Below are 25832 nucleotides of genomic sequence, written 5' to 3'. Positions count from 1 at the left end.
GTAATTCTTGAAATTTCAAAGTTTAAGGCCTTCCATCTACGATTTATTTGTTCTTTTCCTGTTATATGCATATAATATAGTCTATGCTATGAAGTAATCAGAAAAATAACTAAGCTAACGAAAATAATTCTCTAATAGCAAAATCATACAAACCGACCCACTGTGCCACAGTAATTTATTGTTTAGTATAAATGTCAACAATGCAAACGGCTATGGTGCGCGCGTTGAGAGCTAAATATGTCGTTCAAATATTATATAAATTAAGTTGGCACATTTTTGTGCTGTCAACAATCGCAATAATAACAAAAAACATTTTAAGCACAATGTTAGAGCAAATTGCTGTTGCTAAGGCGGCGTGGCAGAATAATTGCATTCAACCATATTTGCATTTGCGGCTCATTCGCGATGTGTGAAGATGCACATAAGCAATTACAAATGTAAATATGTAGGTCTATGTGCATATTAATAGTAACAAGAGTTTCTGCAGCGAATTTTTTGTTTTGACATTTCTGCAATTTATATCAATTTCGGGTTTGTTTTGCGTCTCACAAGCAATCGTCGAACGATTCTTGATTAAATTTGATTTTTTATAGATACATATTGACATTAATAAGCACATGTGTGTGTGTGCATGTACATATGTAAATTTGATTTATTGTTTTTTACACTTCAGTGGTTGCTATATTGACGCTGCGCTGTCGTTTTCTGGGTTTGCTAATTGTTGTTGTTTATTTAGAAGGCAGGCAGTACATTTACACGCCATTGCCATGACAAACTGTTGCCAAGCCGCGTCTTATTCATATTAATTTTCAGCTCAAATGGGTAGCCTTTGAATACCTCTAAGCTTAGGAACTAACCGATTTTTGTTATTTTTTGGAATTGTCTATAATTTTCTGACATATCAAGTAACTTTGGAAATGTCAAATGTTCGGTTTCATGGCATTCGCCAGCAAAGTCACGTGCAAATGTCTGGTATGTGGTTTTGGTTTGCATTGCTTTCGATTTGCATTTGGATTTCGACGTTTGAAGGCATATTCTTATACATATACTTACATACATACATATTTACATATGAATATATAATATAAAATATCCGATTGCTGTACCAGCGAAGCTATCACATTATACAAATTTTAATATCTCATTCACATATTTAAAGATTACGTACACTAACTACAAAACAGTCACAACTCAAAAATTTTCAAAATCAATTTTTCAATATATCAATTCGTAATACGCTTACCTACCGACCCAAGAAATTTTATTGTCATCACTATTGTACCTAAGGGGTTACATGGGTTTACATAAGGTTTTAAAAAAATCTAATTTTGTTTATTGTCTTATTAAATTCTACAACACCTGTAGAATATTGTCTTAAATTTTCAAGTTGATCCGAGTAATAGTTTCGGAGATACAGACCTGAGAACTTGTGCGCTTGAGGCTTAGGCTAAGTGCGCCGTCTTTAAATGCGTTTCTCTCGAAACTGTGTTTTTGAAGTCGATATCTTGTCATACATATAAAAAAGCTTTTCATACAAGCACTCGATTTTGAACGGTTGGTTTGTATGGGAGCTATATGCTATAGTGGAACGATCCAAACAATATGTTCGGAAATGGTAACTCTGTCTTAGACAATAATCTAAGCCAAATTTCGTGAAAATATAAAATAGTTTTCCACACAAGCGATCGTTCAGTTTGTATGGCAGCTATATGCCATAATGATTAAATATCGGCGATGACAATAAATGAGTAGCTGCTTGAAGAATAAAGGACGTGTGCAAGACTTCAGATCGATATCTCAAAAACTGATATTATATATTTATACCCTGAACAGGGTATATTAAGTTTGTCACGATGTTTGTAACAACCAGAAAGAAGTGTCGGAGACCATATAACTCATATAGAAATGATCAGTATGTTGAGCTGAGTCGATTTAACCATGTCCGTCTGTCTGTCTGTCCGTCCGGCTGTATACATACATATATACGAACTAGTCCCTCAGTTTTTAAGACATCCTTTTGAAATTTGGCAAACGTCATTTTCTCTTCAAGAAGATGCTCATTTGTCGTTTGTCATTTGTCGGCCGATATCGGACCACTATAACATATAGCTACCATACAAACTGAACGATCGGAATCAAGTTCTTGCATGGAAAACTTTCACATTTGACAATGTATCTTCACCAAATTTGGTATAGATTATTTTCTAAGGCAACAATGTAATCTCCGAAAAAATTGTTGAGATCGGTTAACTATAGCATATAGCTGCTATACAAACTGAACGATCGGCATCAAGTTCTTGTATGGAAAACTTTCACATTTGACAATGTATCTTCACCAAATTTGGTATAGATTATTTTCTAAGGCAACAATGTAATCTCCGAAAAAATTGTTGAGATCGGTTAACTATAGCATATAGCTACCATACAAACTGTACACATAGTTACTAAAAGAAATGCACCTGTGAAGGGTATATTAGCTTCGGTGCAGCCGAAGTTAACGTTTTTTCTTGTTTTATTTATATTTTTTTACTTAAAACTTATTAGAAACATTATTTTATCTTTGTTTTTACTTGTATTTATTTATTTTTATATAAAATATAGGCTAAATTGGTTTTTGGCTTGATATTAAACTAATTTCTTAAATTAAGAATAATACTTATTACATTATACAAAAATTGGACGGATAATGGGCGAGCATTGACACTAACGCTAAATATTTATAAGAAAAAAGTAATTTAAAACATGTATTAACAATAAAAAACAGGCTAAGTGCGTTTTTTGTAAATTTTGAAAAAAAGTATATAGTATGTGAGCTGGTCTACGAAAAGGGAGCTAACGTGCGAAAACTAGTTTTCTGGGAAAAGCTGTTAAAAATAATCGTCAATTTCTCGTTATCTCATAATTGTTCTCCTTTTTTTTGACACCTAAGCCCCCTTTTCGTAGACCAGGTCACATATATTGATTTGATATTAAATTTTATATATTTCTGGTTTTTTTAACGCAGAAGTTGAGCAAAAATACATTTGAAGGAAATTTTATTAATATATAACATCCAAAACCTCATTACACTACAAGGTCTTATGAGGACTGTTTATTTACTTGGCTGTTAACTGATTTTTTTTGTCAAGTCACGTTATGTGTGGTAAATAAAAAAAAAAACATAAAAACTAGAAAAATAAATATAAAAGTAAAACTAATTGTTTAAATCATCTTTGTCTATGGCTGATCGGAATCTAAGATGGCCTGCAAACGCTGCGGCATAGATGCGACAAGCGCTTCGGTTACTTGCGATGTTATCTGCTGCCACTCGGTTTCGAATAAAGCGCACAACTGCTTTTCACTTTGCACTGCACTTTGTTGCAACATAAAATCTAGATGGCCCCATATCTGCTCCATTGGATTTAGATCACTCGACTGTGATGGCGTATACAACACTTTGCCCACTTTGTAGAGCAGCCAATCGCGCACCACACCTGTCCGGTACCTACAGTCATTATCCTGCTGGAATATGTAACCGCTAGACAGTAAGTCCAGCTTGGTGGCGCTAGCTATCACATTATCTTGTAGTATTCTTAAATATTTCTCGCGATTCATTTGCGTATCGCAGATAACCAAACGGCCAACACCCTTAGCGGACATACAACCCCACAGCGTTATCATGTTATCGGGTTGTTTTGAGGTAAACAAGGCATTCGGTGTATCCGATTCAGTGCTGACACGACGCCATTGCGTCACATGTGGCGCCATTTGGTATGCTTGAAATTGGCATTCACTCGAGAAGAGCACCTTGCGCCAATAGTTGAGATCGTATTGCAAGTGTGCCTTAGCGAAGTCCACGCGCTTGCGATGAATTAGTGGCCCAATGTAGCCAGCGGAGTAGAGCACACGACGTATAGTCTCGGTATTGCACAATTTGCCTGTCTCACACTCCACCTCCGCTTGCAGTTTGAGTGCGCTCATTTTGGCATTCTGGCGCACTTTCTGCAGTATCAAATGATGTTCGGCCTCATCGAATTTACGCGGACGCCCAGATCGCGCCTTATTTCGAATACTACCCGAGTCACGATAACGTTCGATTACTTTTTGCACCGTAGCTGGGCTTTTGTGCACTAGACGCGCTATAACACGCACCGACTTCTGGTCCTTGTAATGCTGGATGATCTGTGCTTTCAATTCACTAGAAAGTTCGGCACCACGTGGACCCATGTGAAGTGTATTACTCTACGTATTGAAAATAACTTAAAAGTTTAATATTTTTGCTGTTTTTTTCAAGAAGATTTTCACTGTCTGAAAATTGTGTAAACAAAGTATGAATGTTATGGTTACGTCTTGCCAGAACAAGTGTTAACTGTATACTGCTTTTGTTGACGCATACTCTCAAGCCACTCCCAAACTCGGCTCACCAACACCAATACAGTCGCGCTCAGCAATGAATAAGCCAAATTTTAACGGACTTTTTCTTAAGCAAATCTCAAATGTCGCTTGCTTTTATTACTCATGCAGCATAACTGTTGTGCTAGGCGCGTGAGAGCACAGCAAGTAAGTTATACTCTTCAACAACCAATTCTTTTCAATTTAATTGACACTTTGTGCAGCAGAGCCACATTAAAAGGGTGTGTACTTTATTAATAATTGACCTGGCGCAGGCAATACTAACTACTAGCCAGCAAATACTAACTCCCCAAGCAGCTAATTGAGGGTTCAGCCAGGTCGGCAGAGATCGCCACTCCCTTGACTAAAGAAGCAGTTAATTGTGAAGGCGAGAGCGCAATATATTAGTATACTAAGTCTCTCAGCATAAAGTTATGCAGAGAGCGTAGCATAAAATATGAATGTTTTAGTAAAAGCCCACAAGCCAAGACAAAATAATGTCGCATGCATATTATGTTAACCAATAACAACAGTATTTAACATTAATATTCGTACCAAAGCTTAATGAATGTAGGAGTTTTGTTTTATTTTTGTTATAAAGTAGAAAATTTTCATCAAAAGATCTAAAAGTAAATTTTATTTTACTTTCTTGCCTCTAAAAATTGTTTATATTATGATAAAAAAGTGGCCGGAAATTCTAAATATTAATTTGTCGCCATCAAAATAATCTCCACCAGATGTAATACACTTATGCCACCGATTTTTCCAGTCCTCGAAACACTTTTCATAACGACTTTTTGGGATGACCTTCAGCTTTCAGAATAGTCGTAAAAAGTCGATTATACGATAAACCGCTCATTTTCGGCTAACCGTTCCAAAATTTGAAGAATGTGTGGAAAAGATTGACCAGGACCATCACATAAGCAGCCATGACATCGCTAAGGACTTAACATTCATCATCAAACGGGTTTAAACCATTTAAAAAGAGGCTGGCTACGAAAAGAAGCTCGATGTTTGGGTACCACATGAAATATCGGTGAAAAATTTAATGGACCGAATTAGCATCTGCGATTCTTTGCTGAAACGAAATGAAATCGAACCATTTCTGAAGTGAATGGTAACAGGAGACGAAAAGTGAATCAAATACGACAATAATGTGTGAAAAAGATCATGGTCCAAGCGTGGTGAAGCTCAACAAATGCTCGCAAAGCCAGGATTGACGCCTCGAAATGTTATGCTGAGTGTTTGGTGGGATTAGAAAAGAATCATCCACTCCAGCCTTGTCGAACGATTGATACTACATTTTACTGTCTACAACTGATGAGATTGAAGCAAGCAATCGAAAAACAATGGCCATTGAACTGATCAACAGAAAGTGTTTCGTCTTTCATCAGGACAACGCTAGACCACACACAACTTTGATGACTCGAAAAAAAACTGGGAAAGCTTGGCTGGAAAGTTTTGATGTATCCACCATATAGCCCTGACCTTGCACCATCGGACTACCATTTGTTTCGGTCAGTGCAGTACTCCCTTAATGGAGTAAAGTTGGCTTCAAGAGCAGCCTGTAAAAATTACTTGTCGCAGTTTTTCGCCGAGAAACCGGAAAAGTTTTACACTGACTACTTTTTATAACTTCAACTGTTGGGTCTACGAAAGCGTGACTACCATATTGGAATACTTCTGTCAAACCCTAGAAGTGTCGATAAACGCAACAATTTTATTTATGAGTCACGCTTATCGGTGCACTTTCAACGAACACGCATTTATTTTTCACCGGTAACTTCCTTTGCGTCTTCAATATTGGTTCGCATAGCATTATTGCCGACTGTAAGCATGTGTGCTATTGTGCTTCATCGCTTACTGCTGCATAATTTTATAAAAAGGTGTTGAGAACCGGTTTCGACGTTGCAAGCGCTGTTGCACCGCCACTCACTCAAGCATACACATTGTGTTTTAATGTGTTGCGGGCAGAAATTGGTGTTGTGGCCGCATAAGAAGCACGTTGTGACCCGCTTTTTAAGGATGACGTGCTGGTAAAACGAGAAAAATGCAAAGAGGAATGAACAGGTTAATACACTTCTCTCTTTTATTTACCTATTTACTTCATGCCATTTGTTGTGCTTTCCATTTTCTTATAAGTGCTTCTGCATGGTTGAGTTTCTTTTATTTTATTACTCAGCAACTCGTTTTTGTGCGTTATTCGCATTGAAGCTGGGAAATGTAGACTTCAAGTTGGCAGAACGTTGAGAAAAATTACAGATTCAAGCAAAAGTCGTCAGAATTAGGTGAAAAATTAAAATTAATTAATTATATTTTCACTCATTTGAGTTAAATTTTGATGTACTAGTCGAAAATCAGACAGGAGTATCGTTAAAATTTGCAAAATATTACTTTATGATTTTCCGGAATTTTTTACATATGATAAACATATAATATTTTATCTTACTGCAAAAAAGAATTTAGATTTTTTTGAAAAAAAAAGAATTGATACTTTTTCAATTTAAAATTTTTTTCAATTTGAAGAAATTTTAATTTTTATAAGAAATATAAATTATTTTACCCAGTTCCATTCAGAAAAAAAGCTTCAGATTTTTTAATTTTATTTATATAAGTATATTTTTTTTTTGCATATTTTTATATTTTTTTTCTTGAATTCTAAGCTCCAGCGTTTCCAGCGTTTAATTGTTTTACGCATTTTTAATTAGAAATAAATTGTTTTTATTATTTTAATTACCCATCATAAGCACATGTTTTTTCCTACAAATCCATGAAAGTTTTTTCTGTCAAAAGTGATATTTATTTTCAAGGAAAAAATACCATCGGAAGTGTTGTAATTTGAGGTAATTGGCAGGCATTTAAAATTTCAAGTTCAGCTAGTTTGCAGATGATAAACAAAGCCATGCGAATTGCGGAATTTTGAACAGGTGCAAAGGCGTTTCCAAAGCTATTTCCGACAGTTGAAATTTGTATTTCATAATTGTATCATTTAATAGGATAATAGGAATACATAAATTGCAGTTTAAGTATGTAAACAAGAAAATAGGAAAAAACTGCGGCATTAACAGCGCTTCGGCATTGCCAGATCAACGAATTTTAAAATATTAGTCAGTGTAATATTTTTGTATATTTTTATACTCTTGCTATATGTTGTTATTCAACTGTTAAATTTTCTCAATAATATGGTTCAATAATCGAGTTAGATATAGGGTTAACATCAATATATTGGGTAGTCGAAAAAGTTTGATATGGTGTTGGAAAGGTGATGTTTTAAGCTTTATTTAAACAAGAAATATTAAGTACGGATGGCATTGTTATTATAGCCAGAGGCAAATTCGAGGACACTCTCTGTGACTTTATACAAAGGGGTTTAAACCTGGCTAAAGGATAATGCGGTGAGGTTGAGCTGAACATCAATCTCTAAGACGACTCCTGCCCGGCCTCAGGAACCCAACCTTTTGGAGGTAGATGTGAAAAACATGGCCAAATATCTTGGTCGCACGCCGGATTCTACTCTGCGGTGCTAGCAGCATGTCGACTCGACCATGGTCAAAGCTGGAGCTGTAGCTAAGCATTTTCAGGTATTTATACAATATGATCATGCGACCGATAATCACTTATGAGGCGGTGGGCAGGCTTCGCAGACTTCAAATATCGAAGCTCAACGGCATGAATGCATCTCCATGTCGGGTGCAATGCGTAAATACCCGACGACAGCTCTTGAAGTCATGCTTGAACACACACTGCTGCAAATGACAGCAAAAGCGTGTGACAGAAGTAAAGATCTAAGTGTTGTAATACCCTTGGCTCCCAAGGGATTACCAAAAGGGTGAACTTCACACCAAGAAGTTCAAGGTTAACCTTAGTAGCAAGGCTGAAGGAAATGAATCTACCCTCAAACTACTTCTTAGGCATAATACAATCAAGTGGTACATTGAAGGTTCAAAAACGTCGGAGGGAATTAGAGCAGGAGTCAGTCGCAGGACCACGCACCAATATCTCCATTCCTACTGGCGCAGAAGTGTACATAGAGAACGCCTTAATAGTGTAGCGGAACGTAACCAAGTGCACCTTATATGGGTGCCTGGTCACACAGGTTTTACCGGAAATGCACTGACTGATAAGCTCGCCCGCTCCGCAGCATCCACTAACCACCATCCATCGCGGTGGATCCCGATACCATAACGAAGGTAATCCGCATGGAAGAAGGAGTAGGCGGAGAGAGGTATTGGTAACAACTCCAAGGCATGCGCCATGCAACCTCGGCAGATTTATATATGTAATCATTTGGACAAACTCAGTCCACTTGTTCTGCGACAGGGAGCCTGAAAATACAGAATATTTGCTAATTGACTGCATAGCCGTCTGCAGACATGTTTCCATGTTTCCAAATAGGGATCACATCGCCTCACAAGCATAGGTAATCAAGCCAATTCCAAATTATGACGACTTTATAAAACGATCAGAAGTACAAAAGCACAACAACTTAATCAATTACCAAGAAATTTGATGAGCATCACTGGCAGGAGTTAAAGAAGCTTGGGAAGCTTGTCTCAAACTGACACTAAATATGACTCAATCTAAGTTCCCACTGATATCCATAAACACGACAGACATCCAATCAGTTTTGAATTGAGTTTTCAACTTGAAACATAACAGCTGATGAGAAAACTGGAATGTGACAGGTGAGTGTAGCAATTTCAGAGTATTTTATAGACTTGGCAGAACTGCAAAAAAAACAGAGGGCAACCCTTTTGCAAATAATTGCTGATTGTTTTGTGAGAACTTTTGCACAATCACAACAAAACTAAGTGGGCGTTTTCTTGACAATTGCATAAAGTTTCCGCACAAAGTTAGTACAATTAAAAAATCAAAGCGAGGGACAAACGAATATCCATGCCACAATCCAGATACTGAGAAGGACTTCAATACGCTTGTAGGGTGGATAGACGTAGTCAAGGAGTTGGCGTGAAGGTGAAGTGCTGTCGACCTGCAATGAAGTGGGCCGTGTCTTGTACACATGCAGCTATTTCCAGGCCTCGACATGCGTGTGCATTTCTGCCCAGCGCTAGGCGTGCGGGCGTGTTGCGAACGGCGTCTATTGCAAATTGTCGTAATGTCCACACAATAGTCAGGTATCAATTGCACATATTATTGAATTTTATGCGAAAAAAATATGAGCAGTAGCCGTAATAACTACATACTTGTATGTATTGAATGGATGACTGACTGGCGGCAGGCAAATAAGTTAATAATGATTTTATTCTCAGATTTTTTGTACATACGTCGATGGGGAGTAACGACTTTGAATACTTTTCACCGCGGTTTTTAGTGTTTGTTGTTCTTTTTTGTTGTTGTCATATATATACATATCTATATATATATATATTTGCGACGTAGATAGACATCTGACGTCTGGGCAATAACTATATCCATTGCATGTTCTATGAAAGTAAAACTTAATAGACGCATTTAGTGTGTTTGCTGAGACCGAGGCTTGCAGTTGAGAACGAAGCGTTCAGCCGAAGTTGAAAAGTGCATTTCGATTAAAATTTCATTCTACTTGCTTATAACTTTAAATAACTGCGAATCACAACCATGAAAGTGGAAAGGCATAAACTTTTGATCGCCTCTGTGGCGGCGATGCTGTTTGGCGTGATTTTCGGTTGGGTCGGTTTTCCGAAAATACTCAAAATGATGATTAAAAAGGTGCATATTAAAAATTAATGTCATGCAGTTGATTGTGAGGCATGAAACAACGTTTTATTAGGGAAATAATGAATAAAAAACAAAAAAACAATAAAAAAAATTAAAATACCAAAAGTAATATAAAAAATTAATAAAAAATAGGCGTGAAAAAAGTTTTATTGGGGAAAAATTAAGAAAAAAAAAAAAAATAACTAACAAAAAAATATAAAAAATATTATAACAAAAATATAAAACATATTAAAAAAATTAAAAAAAAAACAAAAAATTAAAAATAAAAATACAAATTAATATAAAATAAAATTATATAAAATAAGCTAATAAAAATAGACGTGAAAACAAGTTTTATTGAAAAAAAAAAAATGTTATAAATATTTAAAAAAATAATAAAAAATAAGTTTACTAAAAATAAAATATAATAAAATAATATTTAAAAAACTAATAAAAACAGGCATGAATAAAAGTTTTATTGTGAAAACATTTGTAAAAAACACAAACAAAAAAGAAAAAACAAAATAATAAAAAAATAAAAATACCGAAAGTAATAGTAAAAAAAAACAAATAAAAAATGGGCATGAAAAAAATAATTTGAAAAAAATTAAAATAGAAATTAAAAAAAAACATTAATAAAAATAAGATTACTAAAAGTAATACTAAAAAAAAAGCATGAAAAAAGTTTTATAGGAAAAAAAATAATAAAAAAAATAGACCACCAAATGTTATTATAATTTTTCTGTACACAGGTTAGTCATCATAAAAAGTCTTTAAGAAAATTTTAGATCTAAACAATTTTTTTAAGGATTTGTAACGGAATGAAAAAGAATAAAACGACGAGAGCCATAAAAGAAAACCAGCAATTCAAAGAAAAAAAATGTTATAAACCACCAAGGAAATTATGAACAATAAATTAAAAAATTAAATAAATTTTACAACAAAAAAATAATAATAAAATATCTTAAATTTACAAACTAACCAAAAAAAAATAAATATAATTGTTTAAAAATCAAACAAAAGCAAAAGATGTCAATAAAATAATATACATATACGAAATATTAAAAATTGAAAAAATTTTAAAATCTTTTAAAAGTTAATAACTTCAATAAAATATAACTTTGTTTATTTTTATTACTATAAAAACAAACTTTACTATAATCTTCTATTACTATAAAAACTTCCTTTTAATTTCATCAAAGCAAGTTTCGCTTAAACCCGGCACCGAAATACGCGATCTCTGGACACAGACGCCATTCCCACTACACTTCTATATTTACGTTTTCAACATTACCAATCCGGATGAGGTGATGAACGGTGAAAAGCCCAATTTACAAGAAATCGGACCATTTGTTTTCGAGTGAGTTTAGTAAAAAAAACATAATTGAAAGAAAGAATTATAAAATTATAAAATAAAATATTTGCTTTATGCCTTTTATAACTTTTATAACATTAGTGAATGGAAGGATAAGTACGATCTGGCCGATGATCCATTGGAAGATTCGATCTCGTTCAATATGCGCAACACATTTTATTTCAACGAAAAGGATTCAAAAGGACTAACCGGTGAAGAGCTCATAACAATTCCACATCCATTGCTTGTGGTGAGTTGAGTGTGTTGAAAGTTGTAGTTGAGTGTGTTGAAAAGTTGTGATGTTTTAAGAAATTTCGACAAGTGTGTTGAACAATTTGAAAGTAAATATAGATATTTTCATTTTTAATTAGAGTTTGTTGCGGTTGTCGATTTTTTCTAATATAATTCGCACGCTGTTGTGTCTGGTTATTGTTCTCTGTATGCCTAATTGAGTTTTATGGGAAATGTGTTCATTTGCAAATTCATTAATTTATTTGCCATTGAGATGATTTTTAACTAGAAACACACATTTTTCAATTTATAAGTTTACACAATTTTACAGTTTAACATTTTTAATCAAGACTCGTAGTTTGGCCGTAGGTAAGCCGTTTTTAATGCTTAAAAATTCAACTACGGGCCTCACCTTCTTTTTTCCGACCACAAATCACCCGTAAATTAGTTTTCTTTTAATGTTTGTTATTTTGTCTTTCGTTTCCATTGAATTTTGTGCCACTTTGATTTGTTAGTTTCCAAAAATTATATACGCTGATCTATTATGGAATATGAAAATCGAAAAATATAAGTTTTTTCGCTTTTTTTCTAAATGCTTTTTTTGTAAATGCGATAATTTGTAAAGGTCTAACCAATTCTTTAATTTTTATGTAGCAAACTTTCGGGTTCGCATAATTAATTAATATTAAAAATTTAAAAAATTTATTATTAAAAAAAACTGTTTCAAATATATATTTTTATTTTTATTTTTATGCAGCAAACTTTCAGATTCGCATTAAAAATTAATATTTAAAAGAAAAAAATTTATTTAAATTAAATTTAAATTATTTAAATTAAAATTTTTTAAATAATTTTTTTTTCAAATTTTCATGTAGCAAACTTTCGGGTTCGCATAAAAATAATATTTTAACAATTAATATTTAAAATATTTTTGTTAGTTCTTTCAAAATTATAATTTTCGCTTTTATTTTAATATTTGCAAACTTTAAAAACGCGTGGCTTCAAAATATAACTAACCGGCAACCCTGGCAAGCAATTTTTTCAATGATTTTTTTTCTTTCTATTTTTAACGTTTTTAACGCTTTGTGTATAATAAATGAAAAGCCATTAAATTAATAACTAGTAATTAATAATTTAGACTGAGAATTGGTTTTCTAAGCGAGAGCAAACGGAAATTGAAATAAGCTGTTAGATTTTGCCTACACTGCGGAAAAATCGAATGAGACGCGGGAGCAGTATGTGAATACGACAATGTGTTCGAATTTGTAATTTCTATTTCTACACATGACTCAACTATATAAGGCTTACTTGAGATAACCTTTTTGACATGCTTCTCATGAATTTCTTGTTTGATAATTTTGTGGCATTAGGAAGAGGAAGTATAGGGTTTTTCAACAGGTAAACCTATAGAGACAGCAAACAATGCCATATTATTATTATTATTATTTTTTTTTGACATTACTCTTCAGTACGGTTTGTCATTTTATCGTGGATAGATATGAGCTCCAACAACGAGTGGAAATTATTAAAATTTCCTCACGAAATTCGGAATCAGTGCCCTCAACTTGAAGATTTATGTGAAAGTTGACAAGTTACACTCACAAAGAACGAATCTTCCCTTGACCGTACTTATTTTCTGCCAGCAGAAATTCTCCACTAACGAAAACTAGCAGTTTTCTCTGCTTCTTGTGATCTCTTCTGCTAGTTTTATGGCTTCAGAAACGCTTTTCCAGCAGACTAGCTTGTGATAGTAAGTCGCTTAGGAACAAACCTATTTAAAAACTATTCGCAAACAGTTACACTCAAAAAGCATTTTCATTTGTTGGAATATTTCCAAAATATATTTTTGAAACATAAAAACAAAGCAAAACAGCTGATTTTTACATTATCATTATCACACTTTCGAGAAATTATTATTTTTGGGCTGACAACCCAACTTTATATAATAGAATATTGATTCTTATGTATTTGGATATGAGTTTAATAAAATGTCAACTAATATAAAAATCTCTATTTTATTATATATTATTTATTATAATTAAGAAATTACAATCTTTTTCCGTATCACCTTTGCAGCCGATCTCCGTGGTTGTGCAGCGCGATCGTGCCGCCATGTTGGATCTCGTCGCCAAAGCTATAAATATTGTGTTCGCCGGGCAGAAAGCAGTAATCACAGTTAAATTTATGGATGTATTCTTTCGGGGACTTTATGTGGACTGTTCGTCCACGGAATTTGCCGCTAAAGCGCTCTGCACGGCTTTCTACACGGGTGAGGTGAAACAAGCGAAACAAGTGAATTCAACACATTTTCTATTCTCGTTTATGGCCAATGTGAGTATAGGGGAAAGTGGTAAAATTTTATATTTAGAGCATAACACAATATCAGTTGGCTTGATGACGTCACTATAGCGGTTGTTTTAAAAAATGGCAGAAGGTAAATTTGTTCGAAGCGAACCATGAATACTTCAAAAAAATTTACTCAAAAAAGGGGCTGTTTAGAAATTTCAAGTTTAAAAAAAATGATCATTTGAAAGTAGCTGCTTGCTTCTCGCTCAAAGCAGCGTCAATGTAATGTAATGCCGAAACTACTCATAATATGTTTACTGAAAAGCTCAATAATAACCACATTCTCTTTTAGAACAATCACACCGACGGCGGTCGCTTTACCGTCTGTCGTGGCGTCAAAAATGTGAGCAAGCTTGGCAAAGTCATACGTTTTGGTGATGAGCCCACATTGGATGTATGGGGCGGCGAAGAGTGTAACGAATTTATCGGCACAGATTCGACAATTTTCGCACCATTCATGACCAAAGAGCAAGGCTTATGGGCTTTCACGCCCGATGTATGCCGCTCCTTCGGCGCCACCTACAAACGTAAGTCCTCATATCATGGCATGCCAGCAATGCGCTATCACATGGACTTGGGTGACATAAAGGTATTTGACTGACACATTTGTGTAATCAAATAGTAATAACTTCGACTACTCCACAGGCAGATCCGAGCTTGCATTGCTTTTGCGACGATCCGGAAGATATTGATTCTTGTCCGCCCAAAGGCACTATGAATTTAGAACCTTGTGTTGGTGCTCCAATCATGGCATCGATGCCACACTTTTTTAATGCGGATCCCAAACTGCTAGAGGAAGTGAACGGTTTAAGTCCGAATGAGAAGGATCATGCGGTGTTCATTGATTTCGAATTGGTAAAATTTATACAACTTATAGGAATATATTAATATTCTGACAGACAATATTTTTTTCGTTCAGACCTCTGGCACGCCTTTTCAAGCCGCCAAGCGTTTGCAGTTCAACATGGACATGGAGCCGGTTGAGAAAATTGAACCCACCAAAAATTTGCGTAAAATGATTTTTCCACTATTTTGGATTGAGGAGGGCGTGGCACTAAATAAGACCTTCACAAACATGCTAAAATATACATTATTTCTGTAAGTTTTAAAGTTAAGGTGCCAGGTAAATAGCATAATATTTAAACCGCTCTTTTCAGTGGTCTAAAATTCAATTCTGCGTTGCGTTGGTCGCTCATCACCATGGCTTTGGTCGGTCTCATGTCCACCTGTTATTTGTATTACAAGAAGAGCGATAGCTTAGATATCACTGTGCCACCGAAAGCTATAAAGGAGCTCGCCAATAAAGTGGAGGATGTAAAGCCATTGCCACCCGAAGATAAAAAGCCCGTACCACCTATTGCACAGGCTGATCTCTCGAACCGTCGTGATGCGATGGATAGATTTTAGTTTTATTAATAAAAAGTTGTAATTTTTTTATGATAAGCACATTTTATTCACAAATCTCTCTCTGGAGATAATGATCTTAAGACACATACATACATACAAAATAAATAAAATAAAGTAGTGATTTTTTTGGTTTAGTCAACAAATATGATGCATTTATATTCACAGAGGCATAAAATTCGAGTAAAGGGAATGAGAGCATGGGTATAAGAACATTTTCGTAGCAAAATAAGAGAAGTTCTGAAATAACAGCAAAATTTTTGACTCCATGAAACTCGTGCTGACTCATAACATTTGTTGAAAAATTATTCTTAAAATAAATATACGAATTCTAAGTTAGATTTGGTTAGGATGACTAACAATTTGGCGACAGCAGAAATTGTCTTGAATACCGAATACGCTCTCTTTAAGAGCAAAGAACGTAACCGTTAATTTGTGAATAGAGTAAGCGCAGAAGATTTATAAGGTGGGTAAATATAGGGGAATGAAAAAGAAAAAGAGGAGATGATCAACAGCGACCGAACATAGTTAGTTTTGTTCTGAAAAACCTTTCATTTTCCAGGCGAATCAATAAATTTCGGTCACATTAGGACAGAAGTTGCTTTGGAAGACCATAACCACTAACGGGTGGTATATTGGGCTTAATACTGCGCTCTAATGCTGAAAGCTGAAGTTAAAAGCACGACAGTTGTCTCTTTTCACACACATATTCGACTGAAATATCTCCTGTTATCAAACAAACAGTCCTCGTACTCGCTACTGGGCTCCCACGTCACTCGGACGGAGTAGACAATTGAGAAGTAAACTTCTCTCTCGACGGACAAAAGCCAAACTCTATACGTCACTCATTATTCCCGTCCTGCTATATGATGCAGAGGCTTGGACGATGACAACATGAGTCGACATTACGAGTTTTCGAGAGAACGAGTTTTCGAGAGAAAGGTTCTGCGGAAGATTTGTGATCTTTTACGCGTTGGCCACGACGAATATCGCATTCGATGGAACGATGAGCTGTATGAAATATACGACGACGTTGACATAGTTCAGCGTACTAAGAGACAGCGGCTACGGTGGCTAGGTCATGTCGTTCGAATGAACGAAAACACTTCAGCTCTGAAAGTATTCGGCGAGGTACCCGTCGTGGGAAGCAGAGGAAGAGGAAGACCTACACTCCGATGGATAGATCAGGTGGAGAAGGACCTGACTTCGCCTGGAATCTACAATTGGTGCCACATTGCGAAAAGAAGAAACGACTGGCGCGCTCTTGTTAACTCGGCTATAACCGCGAAAGCGGTGTTTACGCCAGTAAAGAAGAAGAATTCGCCTGAATTTAAGCTTGGTTGTCTACTTGACTAGAATTTAAGGAGTACTTTAAGTGAGAACAACCTCCGCTCCCACTTTCTTCGAAATTGTGGAATAAGGCAATTCTCCAACCCACAAATCTTGACTTATTTCAGAGATTTTTAGTTCTGTAAAGCGCAACTTTTCGCTGTTTGAGCTTCAGATTTGCATCCAGCGGAAAACGTTTTCACCACAAATGAGTAGCTTTTTGTGGAGAAAAGGAGAGAAATGTCTGGTTCAATCCGAAATTAGTCACCTCAGCAGTACCGCTGCATAATCCCCACTTTATAACACATCTATACATTACCAAATAACAAATAACAAAGGCACCACATATAGGCGTATTTTTTCATTAGTTTTTACTTAATAGCAACAATTTGCATATGAAGTGCCATAAAATTACATGTGATCTTAATTACAAAAAAAAAACTTTTTTTTTGTTTTGTAATGTGTGGATAATCTCGCTTTGATCTTTCTCTTGATTTATGCACTGTGTGTTTTCCCTTGACTTGAATGATGTCAGCTTTCTTTCATTGTTGCCATGTAATTTGTCGTGTTTTTCGTTGGTTTCGTTCATTTTTTTTTTGAGCAAGCGAAACGATTCTTGGCGAACGTGTTATATTTTGAATGAAAATTTAAATGACAGCTCATTTGCAGGTGTTTAGTGACAACGCAAACGGGAACAAATACGAAAAAGGAACACGAAATGCAGATTGAATGTATTTAGAGAATGTATCGAGTTTTTATAAATTAATGGAGGTGACAAAATTTCTTCAAATAATTTTCTGTTTCATGGAACTTCCAAAATTTCAAAAATATCAGTACAATTATTCTTCGGTATCGAGTTCCAACTTGACAATATCACTTTCAAAAATATAAACCTAATAAATTTGCTGTTTCTCCGAAATTCGAAAATTGCATTTCAATTATTCTACTTTTCATAAATCCATAATGGAAAAAATTGTGCCTAAAAATCGTATATTTCATATTCCAGTTCCAACTAATAAATTTTCTACTGGATCGCTGCGAATTCTATACCTATACATATACATTAGGACCAAAAAAGCACCCGGAAATCGGAATTACATTCCAAAAGATGTATTTTGCGAAATTGGTAGAAGTGGCGCGATCTGTCGAACAGGTTGTTTATAGCACTACGAGTGGTATAGAGTCTTCAAAGACGGTCGAGAGATCGTTGAAGACATACCTAGTTCTGTACGACCTTCGACCGCTTCCGCTGATGCAAATATTAAAAACGTGAATAATTTAGTGCTCGAAAATCGTAAGGCAAGTGTAAGAAAGTTGGCACAGGAGCTCGACATCTATCGCGAGTCCACTCGAATGAGTTTGGTGGATATTTTGGGTATGAAACGCGTTCTTATTCGACTCGACCCAATAAATATGGGACATGCTTGATCATGTGAATTCCGAGTCCACTTTCATGGAGAGTATTATGACTGACGATGAGACATGAGCTTATGAGTTTGATATGCAAAGAAGTCAACAATCATTGGAATGGAGGAAAAAAAAAGCCGAAACCAAAAAAACACGTCAAAGCCGCTCAAGATGATGTTCATTGTTTTCTTTTTCGATATTTGTGGTTTAGTGCATCATGAATTTGTTCGGGACGGACAGACGGCAAATAAGGAGTTATATTTGGCCGTATTGAGGCGTTTGCGTGAGGACATCCGTCGAAATTGGCCGGAATAGTGGAAGAAAAAATACGATGATAATGCACCATCGCTTTGAGCTACGATTGTGAGCGAATTTAAAGCCATAAATACAATGAATACTATCGACAAGCCACTGTATTGACCAGAATTGGTTCCGTGTGACTTTTTCTTGTTCCCCACACTGAAATTGCCGCTCCGTGGAACCCGTTTTCAGTCGATCTAAGAGATAAAACAAAATTCGCTGAAAGAGCTGAAGGCCATCCCAAAAAGTGCTTATGAAAAGTGTATCGAGGACTAGAAAAATCGTCAGCACAAATGTATTACATCTGGTGGGGATTACTTTGGTGGCGACAATATAAATATTAATGAATGTTTAAATATTTTGCTTTTTATTTACAATTTTCGGGTACTTTTTTGTCACAATGTACATATATTTAGCTTGAAACATCGTGCATGCATGTAATTCTTTTCTTGGCAAAAAATTTCATTTTCTCTACGTGAATTTCAGCTTTTACATTTTTCAATTAGCTCTAAGAATTTCCTTACCTCTCATGGCGTCTATAAATAACTTGGCATAAGTCAAGTGTGACAAATTTTTGCATTCAATGAAAGTGAAAAGGCGAACAGAGAATGAAATTTGAATTTGACGCAGCTGCAGGTTTTGTTTTGGTGCTGTTACAATAATTTAGCTAGTTTAGCTCGTATAGTATACCATATATGCAGGATTACCAATAAAAGTAATATGATAAAAAAAACTCAATAACGGTACACGGTTATTCGACTTTTTGTAAATATATTATTTAGCGACTTTTTGCTTTTCTTAATTATTTAAGTAAGTGCTGGCGCACACCATTCCGGAGAAATAAGTGCCATATATGTATTTTCTTTCAAAATATAATCCAATTGAATTTTAAAATATCAACGAATTCCAAACAAAAATATTAAGTTAGAATTATATATATTAAAAAATATATATCATTTTTTTTTTGTAACCGAATGTGAATAATTTTGTTAAATAAGTTATGTGTCTTCGATATTTTGTTTAAAATCGCCTAAATGTATGCTAAATATTAATTTTTTTATTTTATTATTGAAATTCTCTAAACATTTTGTTGCCTATATTTAAGAGTGGCAGCATAAAGCTTCTTAAAATTAAATGTAAGCTAAATAAAATTTCAATAATTCAAAAATTGACTGAAATTTATGCCTCTATACTATAATACCCCCTTAATATATGCATTTTTTTAAAAAGTTGCTATTTTTAACAAAGGGTAAATTTTCGTTGATTTAATAAACAAAAATTGTCAACATAACACTATGCCAAATCTAAGGGACAAAGAAATAAGAAGAAGATAATACTTTTCAAGAATTTTGTGACTTTGCTTAGAAAGAGGTCATAAAGACTTTTTCCAAGAGTGGGAGGAGACGCGAGAAGTAGTACGACAAATTACAAAAATATCTCTTGAGGGGTCAGTAGGGTAATCTGGCCTGTTTTTTTGACATTTTTTTCATTGAAGTTTTTATTCTACAATAGAACTTTTTCCACATACATATGTATCATGAGGTACATCGTGGAGTGTATAAACAAAATTTTTGGAAAGTTTTTGATGACATCTGTCGGAGAAATGGCTGGGTGAATGAGAAGCGTTTTTTCACTGGCGTACACGATTTTTCATGTTTGGATCATCTGAAACACAAAAATCCAATTTATTCTTAAGTGAATGGTTATCGTCCCTACTAGAATCTGGAAAAGTGTTGATAAATAAAAAAGTAATTAACTTTCTTTTTTGAATTTTTCCCATGTTTTTTTACATAAGTTTTGTCATAACAATGTCAATAAATTAGAAAAAATTATGAATCTAGTAGGGACGATAGCCAGGCGTTTTGTGAACATTAAAAAAAAAAATTAAGCAAATCGGTTGAGTGGTTCGACCGGAATCATGTCCGCCAGTTTAAAAAAGTGTGTTTTGAGAAAAACGCGTTTAAAGTTTGAAGTGTGCACTCCGAGCGCTCCGTATGTCGAGCGGTATTATTATTTTTGGTCCTTTTGGAAGCCTTCCAATGGTAAAGTGGGTGTCTACATTAATTCTAAGGGTATAAGAGAACAGAAAAGGCAAAAAAAAAAAACAGCAGAAACAAAAAACTATTTAAGTGCAGAAAATAAATATTTCGACGAAAGGGTTGTCGCGCGAAATTTAATTTAAAAAGTCTTACTGTTATTTGCCCACAGTAGTACAGGGTGGGCCAAAAGAAACCAAGGGGTGTAAAAGTTTAACAACTTTTTCGTTTATTAATTTTTTTTTTTTTTGAAATTAAATGGAGAGCGGTATCGGTTTATGATAGAAAATTTTTTACGTCCTGTTCTTGAAAACAGACCTGGTATGTGGTTTCAGCAGGACGAAGCTTCTGCCCATACTGCCCGAGACACAATGGCACTTTTTAAGTAAAATTTTGACCCCTTAACCACATATTATATATTTTTTAAGCAGTGGACAGCAGAAACAAAAAACTATTTAAGTGCAGAAAATAAATATTTCGACGAAAGGGTTGTCGCGCGAAATTTAATTTAAAAGTCTTTTTGTTATTTGCCCACAGCAATGTATGTACATTACATACATTTACATCTATATAAACATAATGGTCGAATTCATTATTTTGGACATTATAGTCTAAACTGTGGCCACATACACATACATATACATATGTAATCATTCATATTCCACTCCATATATACGTATACATATGTAAATGTACATATGTTTGCGTCTGTCTTTAGTGATTTTAGTTATTTCAATCTCTGCATCTGTCTGCTTTTGCTCCGTTGCTGCCGCCAACTTGTCTGTTACGATTCGACCACAAAATAAAATACCACACAAACACAAATGCAAAGTTGCTTAGTGTTGATTTGCTATTTTCATAGTTCAAAACTGCTTACTATGACAACAAGACATAAAACAAAAATCAAAATTAATATATGTATGTACATATGTATATGCATGGCAAAGTGTAAAGTCCATTATAGCAGATGTAGGTAAATATATGTATATATGTCAATGTATTTCTTTATAGTACAAATTACGGTTTCAGTTTTTCATTTTAGTCTCGTAAGTTTAGCTGGTCACCATGTGATGATTGTTATTTGCGGTAAATGTAGTGTTTGTGGTTGCACAAAGTGATTTAATTACAGTTGAAATCAAAGATAACTGTTGTGTTGAAAGCGATTGGTGGAATTGTTGTAATTTTTGATAAATTCTAATACAAATGCTGTATGTATGTATATACGAATACAGAACAGTTAACTTGATAAATCAAGTGAAAATGGCGGTATATTCGCGATAGTAAATTTACAACTTTGAGGTTAAGCTATGCGATTTTAGAGAGGGAAAAATTTAGACAACAATTACGCCATGAAACTGTACGGTTCGATCATTTTTTACCGTTTCCAATTTTTTAAAAATTGTAAGAATATAAAAAATAGTAAAAATTTTAGAATATGGGTAGTTCCCGACATAGACTACTTCTTAAGGAAAATTCTCTAAAAATTGCAGTTCAATATGTCCTATAGAACCTGAGAAATTGCTTCTAGGAAACACTTATACTAAAAACAATAGATTCTTTTTTTATTTCCAGGCTATAATAACCTCACCTGAGAAAAAATACGTTACTATCGAGGAAGCATACCGAGTCTCACATAAATCTGCTAAGACAACTAATTTCTACACCGATACTAAGCATGTATGACTGAAGAAAAGAGAGCTAAGCTGGTTCACAAATAGTCGCGCGAAAGCCAGACAATACAGAAGGAAATGATGAGCTGATTTTACCCCATTATCTACAATTCGAAGACCTACTTCGTAGTGGGATTTCTTTGATTAAACTTCAAATCATTTAGATAAATGAATAAATCTCATTAAAAAATAATTTCTTGCAGACTAAAAGATTAATTTCATATGATTATGTACGTGTTCGGTTCCGCAATTATCTTCGACATTAATGAACTAGCATGCTTATAAAATATATGTACATCCAAGGTAATCCAAGTAGAGGTACATACTTTTTTCAATAGAGTTTTTTTGACAGATCACGAGTGAGTGGTGTCAAGCTGTCATGTTATTATTGTTCAATATTGTTTGGCATTCACCTTCCGTAAAGAATGTGTTTCCTGCGCTTCGCTCAAGTTATGGTCAACATAATCTACCTACTATGCGGACTATTCGCAACAGCATCACCCATCTTGAGACCCAGCATTCATTATTGGATAATACTCGACCGAATAGACCACGTACAGCTCACAGTGAAGAAAATATAACAGCTGTAGATGAGAGTGCACACGAAGACCGTGGAGAGTCGATTCGGTGCCGCTCGCAGCAACTCGGATTGACAAATGGAACCACTTGGCGTATTTTACGTCGAGATCTTAAATTAAAAACATACAAAATACAGCGACATCGGTTCGCACCATGGGATCTTGAAAAGTTTCAAGAAGATTCGACATTTTCGAGCCAAATTTTGTTCAGCGATGAGGCCCATTTCTGGCCTATTTCTGGATACGTACTAAACAAGCAAAATTGTCGCATTTGGGACGAAGAGCTACCTGAAGTGATTGAAGAGCTGCCTTTTCTTCCAGAAAAAACAATGGTTTGGTATGGTTTGTGGGCCGGTGGAATCATCGGTCTATGTTTCTTCAAAAATGAGACCGGTGAGAACGTGACGACCGTTATCGCGTCATGATAACCGACTATTTGATGCCTGAAATTGAAGCTAGTTATCTTGATGACATATCGTTTCAACAAGACGGTGCCACTTCGCACACATCGCATCAATCAATGGATTCATTAAGAGAACCCTCGCTGAGCAGATAATTTCACGTTTAAGGCCGGTCGATTGGTTACCAAGATCGTGTGATACCACACCGTCAGACTTTTGCTGATCTGTCCAAGGTCTTGGCGGACAATCTCGCTTCGGTTCAAGCCTTGGAGCAAAGCATCACGCATGTCATTCGCCAATTACCAGTCGAAATGCTCGAACGAGTCATCGAAAATTGGACTCAACGGATGGACCATCTGAGAAGTAGTTGTGGCCAACATTTGAAAGAGATAATCTTCAAAAAGTAAATATCGAAGAATGTTCTTTCGTATGATAATAAACATTCCCCACACAATTTGAAGTTTCGTTATTTTTTTCTTTAAAAAAGTAGAAACCCTTTATATAATTTTTACTTCATTACGACACCTCAAGTTTGTTGCTGTAAACATACAATGTCATCGATAATAAACGGTGCAATAGCAAAAGCAATAAAAAAAACTAAGTAAAAGAAACAACATTAATTGAGGAAATCATTTTCTAATAATGCTTCTGCAAAAGCGCTTGGCCATCCAACCAGCCATTCATTCGCGAACGCGTGTTACGTAGAGTACGAAATGCGAATGGTTTGTGTCCATTACTGACGCCACTTAAGCTATTTCTTGGTATCAACATTGTTGCAACTAAATAAACACATATACATATATAAAGCATTCGTTTTTATTAATCGTACACCTGCCAGCTCAAGTGGACGCCGCCAACGGTCTGGCAGCGCTCGCTTCCATTGCCATACGGATGCGTCATCATTATATAAAGTTCGCCCAGGCGGTTTGTTTATTTATTACAGTGGATAATGGCAGCCATTGTAATGCCAACGAATAAGCGCTCCGGCGGAAAGCAACAATTACAATTCACGCTATTATTTTTCGCAGCTTTTTTCTTAGTAAAACTTGGTATGAAGTTAATGCAAGCGTGCTTGGAAGTATCTACAAAGCCAAACTTTAAACGCGTTTTTCTCAAAATGGTATTTTCAAAGTCGGTGACGAACCAAAACCGATTAGTCTCAAATAATAACAGGAGTTTCTTCAATATATAGTAATTAAGCGAAGATTTTTTATCACCGATATTTTTTGTTTTTATAAACAAATTTAACAACGAAATTTTGGTCAAAAATTAATTTTTTTTTAGAGAAACCGCCATTTTGTTATAAAATTTTATTTGGTTTACTAGATTTAACATTGTTTTAATGATTTCAGAGGATCCAGTTCAATGATATAGTGGTCGGAGGTCAGCTGTAGTTCCTCCGCAAATAAATAGTTTTACTAATACTATGTCCTAAAATACAGTTCAAAGATACCAGAATATGTGTACACATTTTTGGATCAATAAATTTAAAAGTTTTCTTAGAAAAAAATTCTGGAAATTTCTCTTTTTTTTGGCCTTTTAACTGTATATAACCTCTTACGCATTTTTGGGTGCAAATAGGCATTGCTGGTGAGAGAAATGTAGAAATAAGACAGTCAGAAGTAAGCAGCAAACAAAAATTAGTAATGCGTCTAGTTTTATAGGAAAGGATGCCGAATACACAAAATTGTCTCGATAAAAAGTCCAATTAATTGAAGCTAAATGGTTTTGAGCAGCCTAATGTTTTCAACTAATACATTACTAGCCCGATCTGGAAGCTAGAACTCACAAGAACATTTTCTTAAAAAGAAGGTTTGAAAAAATTCCAAATCTCTGCTATGCAGCTTATTGTTTAAGACCAATACAAAGTTACGTCCAATGGTTTTTTCTATATTCCCTCGATGTTATATTGACCACCGAGCGGAGATATTTTTAAACCATACCATTTTAATCATAACAAAAAGTATTGTCATACCAGCCTGAGCACAGTTTGCCATTGTTCAACAATAAGCTGGAAAGTCTATATAGTACATATATCATTTTGGAATCGTGAAGTGGTAGTGAATTTATTATACCACTCGGGAAACTAAAGTTTACGAAAAGCAAGTGAAGGGAAAGTCCAAGCCGATTGAACTCCTCTCGACTAAAAGTAAAAAATATTTAACAACGCGATCTAGACGATGTTTTTACAAATAATACCAAAGGTAAAGTTGACTTTTAAAAAAACAAAAACAGCGTCGACAACAATTTTGTGCTGTCGGACAGATATATTTTAAATTTGCAGTAAGAGCGATGCCATTTGACAAAACGGATAAAGTGGAAAAAATTAGTGAAGTGAACGTTTCGAAGTTACGAGAGGTTAGATTAAAGGATCACAGCAAAATATTTTCATGGCTGTAATACGGCGGGGCCCACGGATTGCCTGCCGATATATTCAAATACGGCGGCGAAGAACTGATAAGGAGCATGTATCAGCTTCTTTGCAGAATATGGTCGGAGGAATGCATGCCCGACAATTCGAATTTAAGTGTGCTCTACCCAATCCACAAAAAGAGACCCCACAATTTGCGTCAGTTACTAAAACATCGCATATAATGTTCTATCGTCAACAAACTGATTGGATCTTATCAATGTGGCTTCACCATGCGCCAAATCTTGGAAAAAATCCGTGAAAAGAGAGTCGGTACGCACCACCTCTACGTAGAATT

The 25832-nt window shown here is 34.9% G+C and overlaps 2 protein-coding genes across 4 annotated transcripts in view; one reads left to right on the top strand and one right to left on the bottom strand.

The window, feature by feature from the left end:
- The window catches only part of LOC120767948 (5'-AMP-activated protein kinase subunit gamma-1), a 218201-nt gene that overhangs the window by 154597 nt on the left and 37772 nt on the right, over positions 1–25832 (bottom strand). The gene's annotated exons all lie outside the window — the stretch shown is intronic.
- LOC120767993 (sensory neuron membrane protein 1) lies at positions 9970–15549 on the top strand. Its single transcript, XM_040094414.1, has 8 exons — positions 9970–10080; positions 11271–11428; positions 11525–11672; positions 13730–13984; positions 14292–14588; positions 14645–14854; positions 14919–15097; positions 15157–15549. The coding sequence occupies exons 1-8, from the start codon at positions 9970–9972 to the stop codon at positions 15404–15406; spliced, it is 1608 nt and encodes a 535-aa protein (XP_039950348.1). The 3' UTR covers positions 15407–15549.

The sequence above is a fragment of the Bactrocera tryoni genome, chromosome 1 (assembly GCF_016617805.1).
Source record: "Bactrocera tryoni isolate S06 chromosome 1, CSIRO_BtryS06_freeze2, whole genome shotgun sequence".
In the NCBI taxonomy this organism is placed as follows: Eukaryota; Metazoa; Arthropoda; class Insecta; order Diptera; family Tephritidae; genus Bactrocera; species Bactrocera tryoni.
Note: the sequence above shows the minus strand (reverse complement) of the source record. Positions and strands in the feature narration are given on the sequence as shown.